This window comes from Nuphar pumila, chromosome 16 (genome assembly GCF_984573655.1).
Source record: "Nuphar pumila chromosome 16, dmNupPumi1.hap1.1, whole genome shotgun sequence".
Taxonomy (NCBI): Eukaryota; Viridiplantae; Streptophyta; class Magnoliopsida; order Nymphaeales; family Nymphaeaceae; genus Nuphar; species Nuphar pumila.
The window spans coordinates 722,257-736,747 of record NC_143264.1 but is presented as its reverse complement, the minus strand read 5'-3'; the positions used below and the strand labels follow the sequence as shown (position 1 = coordinate 736,747).

At 39.3% G+C, this 14,491-nt stretch overlaps 1 protein-coding gene across 1 annotated transcript; it reads right to left on the bottom strand.

Moving 5' to 3' along the window:
- Nucleotides 1–356: 356 nt before the first annotated feature.
- Nucleotides 357–5,100, bottom strand: LOC149812592 (ubiquitin-conjugating enzyme E2 5A-like). Its single transcript, XM_089991331.1, has 3 exons — nt 5,012–5,100; nt 3,812–4,029; nt 357–791 (listed from the first exon to the last, which is right to left on the bottom strand). Exons 2-3 carry the CDS (start codon nt 4,025–4,027, stop codon nt 561–563), a joined length of 447 nt encoding a protein of 148 aa, XP_089847457.1. The 5' UTR covers nt 4,028–4,029; nt 5,012–5,100; the 3' UTR covers nt 357–560.
- Nucleotides 5,101–14,491: the final 9,391 nt, after the last annotated feature.

Below are 14,491 nucleotides of genomic sequence, written 5' to 3'. Positions count from 1 at the left end.
TTAAAACAAACAGCTCACAATAACCTTGTTCACTGTTTTGATGGGTGTCAACATCCAAGGCACCTCTTACGCAATGTGTGTCTCTGACGTAACACTTCTCTTCACCTAAATCAACCCTCAACCCCTCTATAGAAGCAGTATGAACTCATTTTGATTAGAAAGCTGATTTTTTTTGCATTTATTTATTACGTGGATCTTACCACACATCTCACATATTTCTCATGGCCATGTTTGTCTCTCATCCCTTTTTAGGAAATAAAACCTATTTCGTATGAAAGAGAAACCTCTATAGTGGAAAGGCCCCCCTAAAAGACACAGCATTCACGATGCATGATGACAGAAGGCTAGATGAGGTATGCACCCATCAGGACTGACCATGATTATAATTTATAACCCCAAGACTTAATGATAGCATACATGTCACACTCGATGGCAAGTCACGATACAAAATAAACCCAGAAAAGGTCTCGACTTAAAACATGTAAGGATGTTCGTGATTGTTTTCGTTTAACCTTCCAAGTTACAAAAACACCGAACGAAAAAGGTTTTTCAGACTCTGCTCAGTTCATGGCGTACTTCTGAGTCCATGCCCTCGCAGTTTCCTCATAACGTGTTCTCTGGTTCTTGTACATGTGAGCGATCTCAGGGACGAGGGGGTCATCAGGATTGGGATCTGTGAGGAGAGAACAAATGGAGAGGAGCACCTTCGAAATGGTCAGAGCAGGGCTCCACTGTTCCTTTAGAATATCAAGGCAGATGCTGCCGTTTGAGTTGATGTTTGGGTGGTAAACCTGTTGGAAATCCAAGGCCCCGAAACAAGCTCAATCACCAAATTTACAGTCAAGAATGCATCATAAACATGTTCCAAGCAGTAAAAAAAGATATAAGTCTAGTTTTTTCCACCAAAATGGTTGTCAATTTGAAGATTTCCCAAGAGGGGCAGAAGAGTTGCTAGGACCTGTAAGACACACCGACCAACATGTTTCATTTTCACGTCTTGGCTCGCCTGTTTCAAGCCCAAGTTCAAGCTGAATGTCCGTACAGCAATCTCATGGACTCCTACAAGCACAGGTAGCCTGGACAGATACGATTCATCGATGGTGCTCATGTGGTACAACTTGGTAAAAAGGAATCCGGAGTCACTATGTCAGGGTCATGTCTAGCGCTGGAACCGAACATTGGTGTATAAGGGTAACGAGCATAAAAAGAAACACACATGCAGAGAGAGAGAGAGAGAGATGTTATTTGGAATAAGGACAAACATGTTCCTTTTCATTGGATGCGACAAACATGATTGGTGCCGGTTGCCGCAGACGACTCCCTCAACTCTCACAACTCACAAGACTTGGGCAGGTCAAGACTCCAACTGTCCAACCACACCTGATAATTACTTTTAAGTTGGTACCTACTGGCACTGGATCGAACAAGCAAAAGGAACACTGCTCAAGGGCGTACCCTGAAAGCTTCCAGTGACACAAAAGAAGCAAGAAAGCAAGACACTCCGGCACGAAACCAGTGGCAATAAAAAAAAATATTATAAGTCTGACAAGGATGTAGTAGAAACCAAATAGAAATAATACGAGCAAGAAGTAGCACAAGAAACAAAGGGGCAACTTATAAAAGGGGCAATAAAAAAAAGCTCATAAAACTTTTGGTACACCATCTCACATCACAACACTGCAGCTATATTCCTGCATTTTTCCTTCGCAAAGAGACGCATTTCAGTGTTCTTGACAAATTCTCATCGGAAGCACCATTCAAAAATTTTAAAATGTGATTTACGCTTTGGGAATTTAAACTTTTCAGAAAAATAAGGCAACAATCAAAACCCACATACCAGCAACTCAACATAAAAGGAAAACGAAAACAAGGTCGCTGCGTAGAAACTTTGCTGTACTTCCAATCTTGGTTTTAACTTGGCTTAGTTTCTCCCCCCAAAAAAGGTGCTTGCGTAAAGCACTGTTTGAACCCACTATTCAAGTTCCGAAAGCTCAAAACAAGGAGATCAATCTTGATAAGTAAATGAGCTAATCAAGCAACACGAGTTCCACTCATCTCGCAATGAGTGCAAGATTGAAAAATCAAACCAAAAGCAGGGTTAGCCAGGCTCAAGATGGCCTCAAGCTTTGTCAATTGAATAGCAAAACCTAAAAGACCGTTCCCTTCAGCCCTCCACTTGGGCAAAACTGGGCATGAACCAACCAAAATCAAGTCAAACAGGGCCTGTGGTCCCAAACCAAACACAACCCATCTACCAAAAGGCCCTAAAAATTAAGCCCGCCCTGCACCAAAATCAATCACAAGCTATATAGGCCCGACCATCAGGCTGTTACCTCAATTTGAACCATAGTTAAAGCGGAGGTTCAATATATTATAGAAATATGGGATTTGTGATATCCCAAATCGATGTAAAGTAATCAACACTAGTTGCTTACAATTAAAAGCAACCCAATGTAAAATTGTACAAGGTCAAATATGTGAAGCCTATAAAGTAAAGTGCATTACAAATTACAATGTGCTCTTATGGCTGCAAATCGAAACAGAGATACACATGTATGTAGGACTGTCGGTTCAGTCAGGTTTGGACTCGCCTCCCTTGTTTACATAAACGAGCCAAGAGCAAGCCTAACCTTAGGCTCATTTGCTTAAACAAGCCGAGCCCAAGCTGTGAACTTGGGCCCATTGAAACTCATTTTCTTTAGCATAACATTTTAATTTTATGTTGTATAATTCATTGATGGACATAATGCATCAGAAGTAGTGGTGCAATGCCGCAATGGCTAGGTCATTCCATTTTTACTGGGAGGTGACAAGCTGAAATAACATTCCCTCCACCTCTTGCTCCCTCTCAGCTCAAGGGAACCTCAAGCTCTGTCTGAGATTGAGGACAGTTCACCTAAACCAAGCAGAGCTCGAACACCCAGGGTTGGCTGGAGCTCAGCTTATGTGCAGCCCTGTGTGTGTGTGTGTGTGTAACTGTAAACAGATGTGTCAGTATTTAAACGCCACATCCTGTTGGTAAGTACATGATTATACATAAAAGTTAAGCAATTTAAAAACCAAGAATCTACTATTTATGTTATACATAAAATTTAACTAATAAATTTTTTTATTCTTCACTCATAAGATTAATATCCACAAAAATCAAAGCAAAGCAAGAACACAAATAAAGATGTTAAGAAAAAGAAAAACAGAGTGTACGATTTTTTTCCTAAAAGAGGCAATTAATACAACAGGGAAACAAAAAATGTGTACCCCAACAAAAACAAATTGAAGCTAACTAGGAAAAGGCGACACTAGCAAAATGCAACAAGAATCACCTTGGTAATGTTGGTAGCAAAAAAACTATTGAAGATAATGCAATAAAGGCGAAAAAACCAACCAGAATGGAAACCTCCAATCATAAAGCAGGCAGAAAAAGCTAATCCCATAGCTTTCTTGATCTTGACAAGGCAATCTGAGAGTAACTTATTGACAACAGTTAAGCAAATTTCACCTAACTTTAATTCCATCGCGTAGTCCCAAAAACTATGCCACCAGGAATGAGCTACTACTTTACTGATGGTCTACCCAACCAATGGAATGCAGTCTAGCTCATTCAAACAATTATTACCATGTCCACTAAATCCATAGGTTATGTGTCACAGGCACACAGACACATGCACGCCACGTATTTTGTGTAAAATCGATGTACTACTTAAAAATCAAAAGAGAATTTCTAGACCCTATAGAAACGTTCAACTAAATTATCTTCCATGGAGCAATAAAAGATACTATAGCAGAACTGCAATAGCTGCAATTGGTTCTTTACCTTTGTCTGGAAATTGACCTTGGGAGGCTTGAAAGGATAATCTGGAGGGAAATGGATCATCACAAAGAAAACCCCACCAGCATACGGACTGTCCGAGGGCCCCATGATTGTTGCCTGCCAATGGAAAAGGTCCTCTCCGACAGGTCCAGCACTGCAGGACACCGGAGGATCTCTCTGCAGATCCTGAAGTTCCTTCTGAATTCTCTTGCTAGCCATGCCTTAGAAAACAAAGAAGTACCAATAACAAAAACTTAGCGACAGCAATAGATACCAATTTCAGCCAAAAGGAGAAAAAAATAGAAAAAGAAATCCATATTTGTAAAATTATCAATGAATCCTGCAAATCAACATCGCAAGTGAATCCCAAACATAAACACGTACTGAGATGAACTTAGATTTAGATTTTTTCCCTGAATTATATGGCAAAGATAACTATTGTTGGATGCAAACAGATCCTTCCCAAGCTGTTGCCCGTCCAATTGAGCAGAGTAAAATGGACGGCTAACACTTTTTGTCCACCATAACCCAATTCCTAATGATTAGCACAAAAACTGTGACGAATTTAAAGTGAAGTAAAATAAAAGCCATGCTATTGTTCAAGAAAGTAATGATTGAGAAAATTATTAACAATTGAAGGACTCTGGATAACCACCACCACCACCATTACAAGGATAAAACAGATGGGAAATATAAATTCCTGTTTGATAATTCGAATATTTCAAAAGGAAAATAAAAACAGCAGAAACTACAAGAGGCCCAGTAGCAAAACCCCAAACTCCAACCCCAGCCCGAAGAAAGAAAAACCCATAAAAAAAAATCCAATATTTTCCTACCGATATACGAAACTTCAAACTTCTCGATATGTTAAAACATACAAAACAAGTAAAAACCCTATTCTTTTGGTCGTATCAGGTTTCCAACAAACAGAAAAGTAAAAGCTAAACTTTTCTGCGTATGTATCGCAAACCTAGAAGTCTTCAGACTACAATCGCGGAAGATCAAACATCAAATTACATCCACCACTAACACAGATGAGATCTTAGATTCTTATCCAAGAAGGAAAAGCGAAAGAGAGAAAAGGAAACACTTTCGGGAAAGGAAAAAACCTAACGAGGAAGACGCACGCAGCATCAAAAGATTACGTCAAAAAAATGGGGAAACCCCGAATTCCTCATAGAGAGAGAAAGAGATGAAACTCACTGGGGCAAAGGGGGAGAGACACAAGCGTAAAATCCGGAGTCGGCGATGGCTTTTGGGGGAAGACGACCTTCCGCGGGAAGTAGACAACGACGATGAAGGACTGAGGAGGGGTTTTTATCGGAGAATTAATTTACTAAAAAGCCCTTCTCCTTTTACAGAATGACCAGCGTGCCGCTTTTAAGTTCTTTTGCATCTCCAACCCTCGAGGGTTGAACCGACCCAGACGGTTAGGTTTCGGGCAACAATGGAGACTTATCTAATTGGAGCGGGCATCAGGATCTGGAATCAGGTTGGAATGAATAACCCCAAATGGTCCAGTTCTAGAATGTCCTAATCCAACTTAAACTATAAATGCAAGTCACATGCCAGATCCAGACCGCTCCAAGACGAGAACTAGTAATTGGACCCAATTAAATCACCAGGTACTTGATCCAATCACTGGATGCTAAGCATCAATTCATAGGCAATGGAAGGGGGTATCAATGAATGGATGTGTTCTGTTCACTAGGTCCCATTGCAAGGCTCCCAAACATAATATCTTAAAGCTATATGATTGTTAGTGAACTTTGGCTTTGAACATTTAAGAAAATGGCAAAAGAAGCATAATCCTTCTTATGGGTGCCCATGTATAACTTTGCTGATTATTGATCTTATTATTAATAAAGATTCATCAACTTTGAATCTCAAAGCTAGTCCGAGTCTTCGAGGGTATATTTGGAAAAGTGATTTTTTTTTTAAATTTTGTGATATTTCAAATTTTATAAGACCATGAGAAAAGTGAATCTTATTACGTTCTAAATCTTACTTTTGGGATTTGTGCCTACTTATTTTTATAAGCTTTCTTTTAAGGTTGTGAGTCAAAAAAAAATTTATTTTTATTGTTTTTGAGGTAACGTTAAAATGGTATTCACTTTTTAAATCACATGAGAGATGCAACCAAACGTACCCCCAACATACTAATACAAAATCCAAGAGATTGGAGGGTGGCCCACATTTTGTTCTTAAAGCGATTGCTGTTTGGATGAGGATGAGGAAGAGGAAATCTATCTCACTTGATCTTTTTACGCTTTCTAATGGAAGTTCAGCTCATCCGCTGGTTACATAGCGTTATCCGGTTGAGGGAAGTTGGCCCACAAGCACATATCCTTAGATTAAACATGTTGAGGTCATCTTTGTGAATCCCCCGTTCCATGCAAACACAGGACACGCAGATGCTGATTTGATGCATCCCGCTAACGTTTATTTGACGACCGACACTGTTTCTTGTCCTCCATGAAACAGTGGCGGACAGTCACCGACCCCAAAAAAATAATGATGCTTGGGTAGGATAGGATAGGATAGGATAGGACAGGACAACACATCTTGGAACATCTACTAACGTGACCAGATAACGCGCTGTCCCGTTCTCCACTGTCTACGATTCAAACGCACCCATAAAGTGGTTCAATTAGAGGACGCCATGAACACAGCCATGACTGAATGTTGATGGCACGTATTTTATAATGAGAACCCACGTTTCTAGTTGGATTTCATGTGGGTCCCACGATTTAGATTCCACACAGCCCATACGATGGGCGGCTTATCCGAGTTTGGATTAAACTAGCAAGGCTGCCCTCGATAGAAAATTTGTCCAAGTATTTATTAGTGTCAGGCTCAGGGTCGGGGATGTCCAAAGCTATTTTAAATATATATATAACGTAGGGCAGGGCAGGGCAGGGATTCAATGGAACAAAGTTTTGGCCCCCATCATCAGATCTCACACACGTTCATGTCTCAAGTTCTCAACAGCCCAAATAGTATTGTCAATTTTAAAATAAAAAAACATCAATAGCAGACAAGAATTTTAATTAGATGGATGGTGTCAATGATGAGAAATTTCTAACGTTCTTCATTCCATGGTGGTCATACTAAATGTGTTACTAGAGCAGATCCTGGTTGTTGGTTTCCGGTTTCCAAGGTTGATATGATAGGCTTTCTCACATGCATCTTTCTATATGAAAGGGACTAGAGGAAATTGAGTGATGATGGCTATATCTACAAAGAAAGAGAGAGATGAGAAGCAATAGGCCATGTAAATTAATTATGAATACATGCACCTCTTTGATCCAATAATGTTAGACACCGATTTCATATTTACATCGAGTTTAAACAAGTATGTAATGAAATATTTTTTAACAAACATAAAATTTTCTTGTTTTTTTCTCATGAACAACAAAACCTCAGTAGCGCTGCAATTGTAATTATACACAAGGTGAGTCTTAAGTTAGTAAAAAATATTTATAAGCAATAAATGATTTTAACTTTCAAGTGTAGTGAGCTCTAAAGTCCTAGTCTAAGTTTAGTTTTCGACACACAAGATTTTTATATTTTGAATTTCTTCCTTAACTCTCTCAATCAAAAACTCACTCACAACATACTATAACATTGATCTACTATATCGTCTATGGGTGTATCAACCTGCGTAGAATATCATAATTCTATATTGTTAGTCAGATTAAGAACCATACACTCTCAATAATCTTCGGATAACCAAGCACTGTAGTGAAACAACAAGGAGAACCTCACTGATAGCTAATCGGAAAGTCAGACTCAAACTTTGTATGATTCATGAGACATCCTAACCATAATGACTTTCAACCATCCATGGTTGTCTAGAGTCTCAGATATTGTGTGAATATAACCCTAAGTTATATTTTAAGTTCATTATATTGATCATTGCTCTTAACCGAGATGTCAGACCTTAATTTTTATACCCTTGATTTAACTAAAACCATTGAACAAAAAGATTCTTCTATACGATACGAGTCTAGTGCACCAAACTTCACTCAATTCTAAGTTTAAAGTGCAAAGTTATACTCATTTTACTTAATCGAATATTGGGTACACCCAAAGGTAATTTGGTCATTTCAACTCTTATGATTAAACCTAATTCCTAAGTCAAAAACATGTTTGGTCTAAGTTTAGAGTACTAGGTTTACTAAACCTACTCTTGAACCAACTGAGTTTGGTTTAAAAACTCAATTAGATTTTCAAAATTTATAATAAATCATCAACTGGATCCAGATCCAATTTTTATATGGATTCAGAATTGTAAGATTGGACCTAGACCCAGATCTGATCTAGATCCAAAACTAATTCATTCAACTATGGATTGGATCCAAATTCAACTACTTATTAGATCCAACACTTATCCGAATAATTTTAAATTGGATTCAGATACAGTTCTGATCTGAATCTAGATTTGTCAAACAGGATCCAAACCAAAAAAAATATTTTGGATCCAAAAATGGCCTATCTATTCTATACCAGATCCAGACCCAATTTTTATTGTTTGGATCCGGTTCAACTTGGATTGATCCAAATCGATTGGATCGAACTGAACCTAGATCAGGTCTAATCCAGATCCAAAGAAGGATCTGAGACATTGTCAGACCCGATTTGATCAGAACTAGTTCGGTCAACTGAATCAAGTTCGAAACAAATGATCAGACTTAGTCTAAACTGAATCAGACCGAGTAGGTCTTGGTTAGACTTGACTTGGTATTGGTTAGACCTAACCTGGTCTGGATTCACACCCAGACTGATTTGGTCCAATTTTGCCGGTTCAAATCAGTATGATTGAGTTAGACCGATTCAGTCTCGAACTGATTCAGTCATTTTTTTTTACTTGGTTTGATCTGAGTTGCACCCAAACTAACTGCAAGCTAAGTATAAGGCAGAAGGAGCACAACCCCTTCCTGACCTTTGTCCCTCTTTGCTATAAAGGTTGTCGGTCTCTCTCTCAGCAACAAGGCCAACAGTCATGACTGTTGGTTTTGTTGTCTCTTTTTTTTTACAACATGCAGGCAACCATGATTGTCGGCCTTCTAAACGAAAAAGGGCAAGATGAGAAGGATGAACAAGGCATACCTACGAATAGCTCCTCTCGGTGGTGTGCTCTGATAACCCTCTCCCACTCCGTCAACAACTCTTTTTCTCTTTTCTTAGAATGTATCTCTTTCATTTTTTTTTTTCTTTTCATACTCTCTCTGTATATAGAGGGGGTGGGGGAGGTAGGAGGGCACACACGGTGGGTGAGGATAACCCTCACCCTCCGCACGGCGATTGTTCGTGGGGGTGAGGTTTATCCTCTCCCCCTTCCACGGCGATTGAGAGAGACAGTTTGGGAACCGTCTTCCTCTTTCGTCGATACTTTTTTTTTCCCACCCAACAAATTAGTTGGGTGGTTTTACAAGGAGACAAGTCGCTCATGGCTCAGCTTTGTAAAAAAAGAGCTACTTTCAACTCGTGAAATAAAGTAAGGGGATGTTCAACTCATCTCAGTTTGAGTAAGCTCATTAGCCGGCAATCGATATATTTTATGTCAAAGTCTTGATGGTTGAAGCATTTGCTGGCAAGAAATAAGTTTTAACTTCAAAATCTTGTTGCTTACGTATTTGAAACAACCAGATCAAACCCCACTGGTGCACGGTAGCTTTAAGAGGTGGGCTACATAAGGCAGGGTGGTCGTAGCCCCACCTGGTGTTTTTCTCACTTCAGGGAGGATTCCTCGTCATAAAAAACAAAAAAAAAAAAAACAATTTGAAAACAATGTCCTTATTTTGTAATGAGCCAGTTTTAACTTGGCAAATTCTGTTATTTTCAGTTTTGAAAATTGTACCTTTTTTTTTAAAACGAGCCAGCTCGAGCTCGGCTCCTTTAACTCGGGCTTGTCATGAGCTTGTAACTCAACCCAGCTCACCACAAGAATGAGCCAAGCTTAAACACCACTTGTTCACTTCATTCAGCTGCCCTAAATGGAGGTTCGCAGGAATCCCCACCATATATATCTCTAATATTCTCCAAAAAGCTATTTCAAATTGAGCCGTAACACCATCTAAATGAGCCGTAACACCATCAAGCAATTGTCCCAACTCTACATGTTTTCACCAATGGCTTGATAGAAGAAGCATAAGTGAGTAGGAGGAAGGTAGAACGGACCATGGAAGTTGAGACTGATAGAGACCCCGGTGAGCAATAGAGATACGATAACGGATGGCTTCCCTTTATCCAGGCAGGACTTGCACAACCTGATCGACCCTCCTCGACTGTTGCTGCACCACCAGAGAATCGGGGAGAAATTGTTGTTGCTGCTGCTGCCCCCACCTCCTTCAAGTGGGCTACGGTTGTCAGTGAAGGAAGGAATAAGGCATTTAAAGCATGCTCTGAAAACCAGAAACCCAAAATACACATCCCTAGCAAGTGTTATGAGCAGTTGTTAGAGCCTATGAAATGAACCGTTATCGCTGGCTTCTCCAGTGAATTGGATGACAAATGGAATACAAATTTATGATGGAATCTCTCACCGCTCAATGGCCATCGAAGCCCGACCTCTCCTTCTTAACCCTCAGAGATGGGTTGTTTCTGATTTCAATCAACAACGAGGAGCATTTCAGAATGATAACCCGCACAGGAAAGTGGAGAGTCACGAAAAAGGCGCTCGTGACCAAACACTGGAAACCCGGAGCCCCCAATCGATTGCAAGTCTCGTCCACCACCCCCATATGGATTAGACTTCTGAACCTCTCCTTGGAACTGTAGTTAGAAGACGTTTTTGTGAGCATTGTTGACTCCATTGGAGGTGAATTTGTAGGGGTCGATGTTGGGTCGGTTTTCGGCAACGCCTCACCTGTGACAGAGAAAAACCAAAAACATTGTTATTAATCGCATAGGAGAGCCGCCATTGCTGAGCTGCGGTGGTCACCGAAAAATGGAGGTCACCGGAGATTCTCTGTTCAGTCGGGCTGCAGCCACCACAAGTGCAGGCTTCCTCAGGCAACCGGTGAGTAGACTTGTATTCCTCTTCCGCACACCAGGATCGCTCATGATACCCTATCTATATAAAGCATACGGTGGGTACGGTTTGCGTAACTGTTCCCCCTTATCGTATGCTCATTTATCAGATGGATCATCCCTGATGTGGGGATGTATCCACATCATGGATAACCACCACGTCAATCGTGGTGGTTAATCCAACATTCTTCCACTTGATCCAACGATAAATCTTTTAACCAGAAAACCTTATGGGAATAACTTGATGAATAGAATGGCATTTATAATCTATTCTATAGAGCCTTAGTTAAATCTTTAATCCTTATGAGATTAACAACAACCATAATGAGAATCAAGAACTGAAAGTGATCACTTTATTTATATGCATATGTCAAAAAGAGTTTAACAATCACATCCTCATTACATGTTCGGAATATAATCCTGGTGCTAGCCCTTTAGTAAGAGGATCAACGATCATCTCTTTGGTACCGATATTGACAATATACACTAAATGATTCTCCGTCCTTTCTTTAACAACAAAAAACTTCAATTCCATATGCTTACATGACGTAGTACTTTTGTTGTTGTTCGAAAAGGACACCGCAACTTCATTATCACAGTAGACCTTCAGTGACTTCCCAATGGAATCAACCGCCTTTAACTGTGAAATGAAGTTCTTTAACCATATAGCCTGCGAAGTAGTCTCGTACAATGCTATGAATTTTTCTTCCATGGTGTGGGCAACAGTGATCGTCTGCTTCACACTCCTCCAAGAGATTGCGCCCTAAGCAAGTAAGAAGACGTACCCAGTAGTAGACTTTCTACTATCAAGGCATCCTCCTAAATCCGCATCTGAGTAGCCAATGACCTCGAGGTGATCAACTTTAAGATACGTTAATATATAGTCTTTTGTCCCTTACAAGTACCGCAAGACTTTCTTGACAGCCTTCCAATGGGGTAAACCTGAATTAGACTGAAATCTGCCAAGTACCCCTACTGCAAAAGAAATATCCGGTCGAGAACATGTCTGCACGTACTGCAAGCTGCTAACAACTGATGCATATGGATAAACACTCATCTGTGCTTTGTCAATATCATTCTGTGGACAATCCTTTAGGCTCAACTTGTCGCCCTTTGATATAGGTGTAGAACTAGGAGAACAATTCTTCATCCCATATCGCTTTAACACCTTCTCTATATAGGATCTCTGAGAGAGACCTAGAATATCTTTTGCTCTATCTTGACAAATCTCAATGCCAAGAACATAAGCAGCCTCACCCATATCTTTCATATCAAAATGTGATGCAAGAAACTGTTTTGTCTCTCAAATCAACTTTATATCCTTGGTTGCAAGTAAGATGTCATCCACATACAACATCAATATAATGAACTTACTCCCACTTTCCTTAAGGTATATATACAGATCAATAATATTTTCTGTAAACCCGAAAGTCACAATGACTTGGGAAAATTTAATATACCACTGTCGGAAGGCCTGTTTAAGTCCATATATTGATTTGTTAAGCTTGCAAACCAAACAATCATTTTCAGATAAACCAAGAGGTTGTTCCATGTATACCTCTTCATTCAGATCCCCGTTGAGGAACATTGTTTTCACATCCATCTAATGTAGCTCTAAGTCATAATAAGCTACGAGGGCCAAAATTATCCTCATTAACTCCTTAGTTGAGACAGGAGAAAATGTCTCATTATAGTCAATGCCCTTCATCTGGGTGAATCCTTTAACAATCAATCTTGCTTTATGTCTCTCTATGTTACCTTTGGAGTCTTTCTTGGTCTTAAAGACTCATTTACACCCTATAGGCTTTACTCATTTAGGTAACGCGACAAGATCCCACACTTGATTTTTAGTCATAGAGTCTAATTCTTCTTTCATGGTTTCTATCCAGTGCGAAGATTGTTTGCTTTCAACAACTTCCATAAAAGTCAACGAGTCATCATCCATATCTATGAAATCACCAGGCTCCTGAAGGTACACCACATAATCATGATGTATGGCAGATCTCCTAATCCTTGTGGATCTCCAAATAGGTCGTTCCTCAGGCTCAGATTGAACCTGATCATCCTGTTTGTGCTCTTCCGCATTGTCCACAATAGGTTCACTTTGGATTTGTGCATTAACAATTGAATGATCAACCACACCATCATTAGGAATAACAATGCGGTATCTTTCGATGTTTTCCTTAACAGGTGACGAAACTGGACCTTGTACTTCCTTAAAATTAAGGCTTTGAAGTGCACTCAATCCTACTGAACCATCTTCTAGGAATTTTGCCTTATCTGTTTCAACAATCTGTGGTGAGTGAGATGGGCAATAAAACTTGTACCCTTTTGATCTTTCTAGACAACCAATGAAATATCCACTGGATGTTCTTGGATCAAAGGCTTTAATGTGGGGGTTATACAGTTTAGCCTCTGCAGGACATCCTCATATGTGCATATAAGACAGTGATGGTTTCCTACCTGTCCACAGCTCGTAAGGAGTTTTAAGCATAGATTCCGTAGGAACCTTATTCAAAATATGCACAGCAGTCCTTAAGGCTTCACCCCACAACTTTATGGAAAGTGTTGAATAATTCAACATAGCTCTGACCATTTCCTTAAGCGTACGATTTATTCTTTCAGCTACATCATTCTGATAGGCACTACCAAGCATGGTATATTGAGACACAATGTCTTTCTCTTTGAGAAATCGCGCTAATGGTCCTTCCCTTTGCCCCATCTTAGTAAATCTATCATAATATTCGCCACCTCTATCAGACCTAACTATCTTAATAACCTTATCAGTTTGTTTCTTTATTTCTTTTTTAAATTCCTTAAACATCTGAAAAACATCAAATTTTTCAAAGATCAAGTAGAGATACATATATCGAGAATAGTCATTAATAAATGTGACAAAATATTTTTTGCCTGTGTAACAAGGGGGAAAACGGTCCACATATATCCGTATGGACTATCTTCAATATCTCACTACTGCGTTTGACACCCTCTTTATATGTGTTTGTATGCTTAGCCTTTATGCAATCAACACATAGGTCATTGTCGGTAAAATCTAGAGATTTTAAGATTCCTTCATTTACGAGTCTCTTTGTTCTTTTTTCAGAGATATGACCCAACCTTCGATGTCAAAGCATGTAAGGTTTATCATTTATCAAAGTACGTTTATTTTCAACTAATGCGTATTCAGAAGTCAGAGACTCCGGAGTTTGGATGTTCACATTCAATCTATATAAACCATCATAAATTGATGCAGAACCAATTTCAATTGAATTTCTGAATATGAACAATTTAGAATTTTCAAACTTAAAACAATATCCAAATTTATCCAACTTTGAAATTGAAATTAAGTTTCTACTATACGATGGAATATAAAAGACATCATAAAGATCTAAAACTACGCTTGTATCCAGAGTAATCCTGCAGGTTCTAACACCCTTCACATGTGAACACATCTTGTTTCCCGAATAGATGTTTTTCTCATGCATTGTTGGTTCTCTTCTGCTCAGGAACAACTGTAGATAGTTGGAAATATGAACAGTAGCACCAGAATCAATCCACCAGCTATTTTCAGGAATTTGTAATAAATTACATTCATGAGAAACAAATGACAAATTACCTCTTTTTTCTAACCACTTTTTATACTTTATG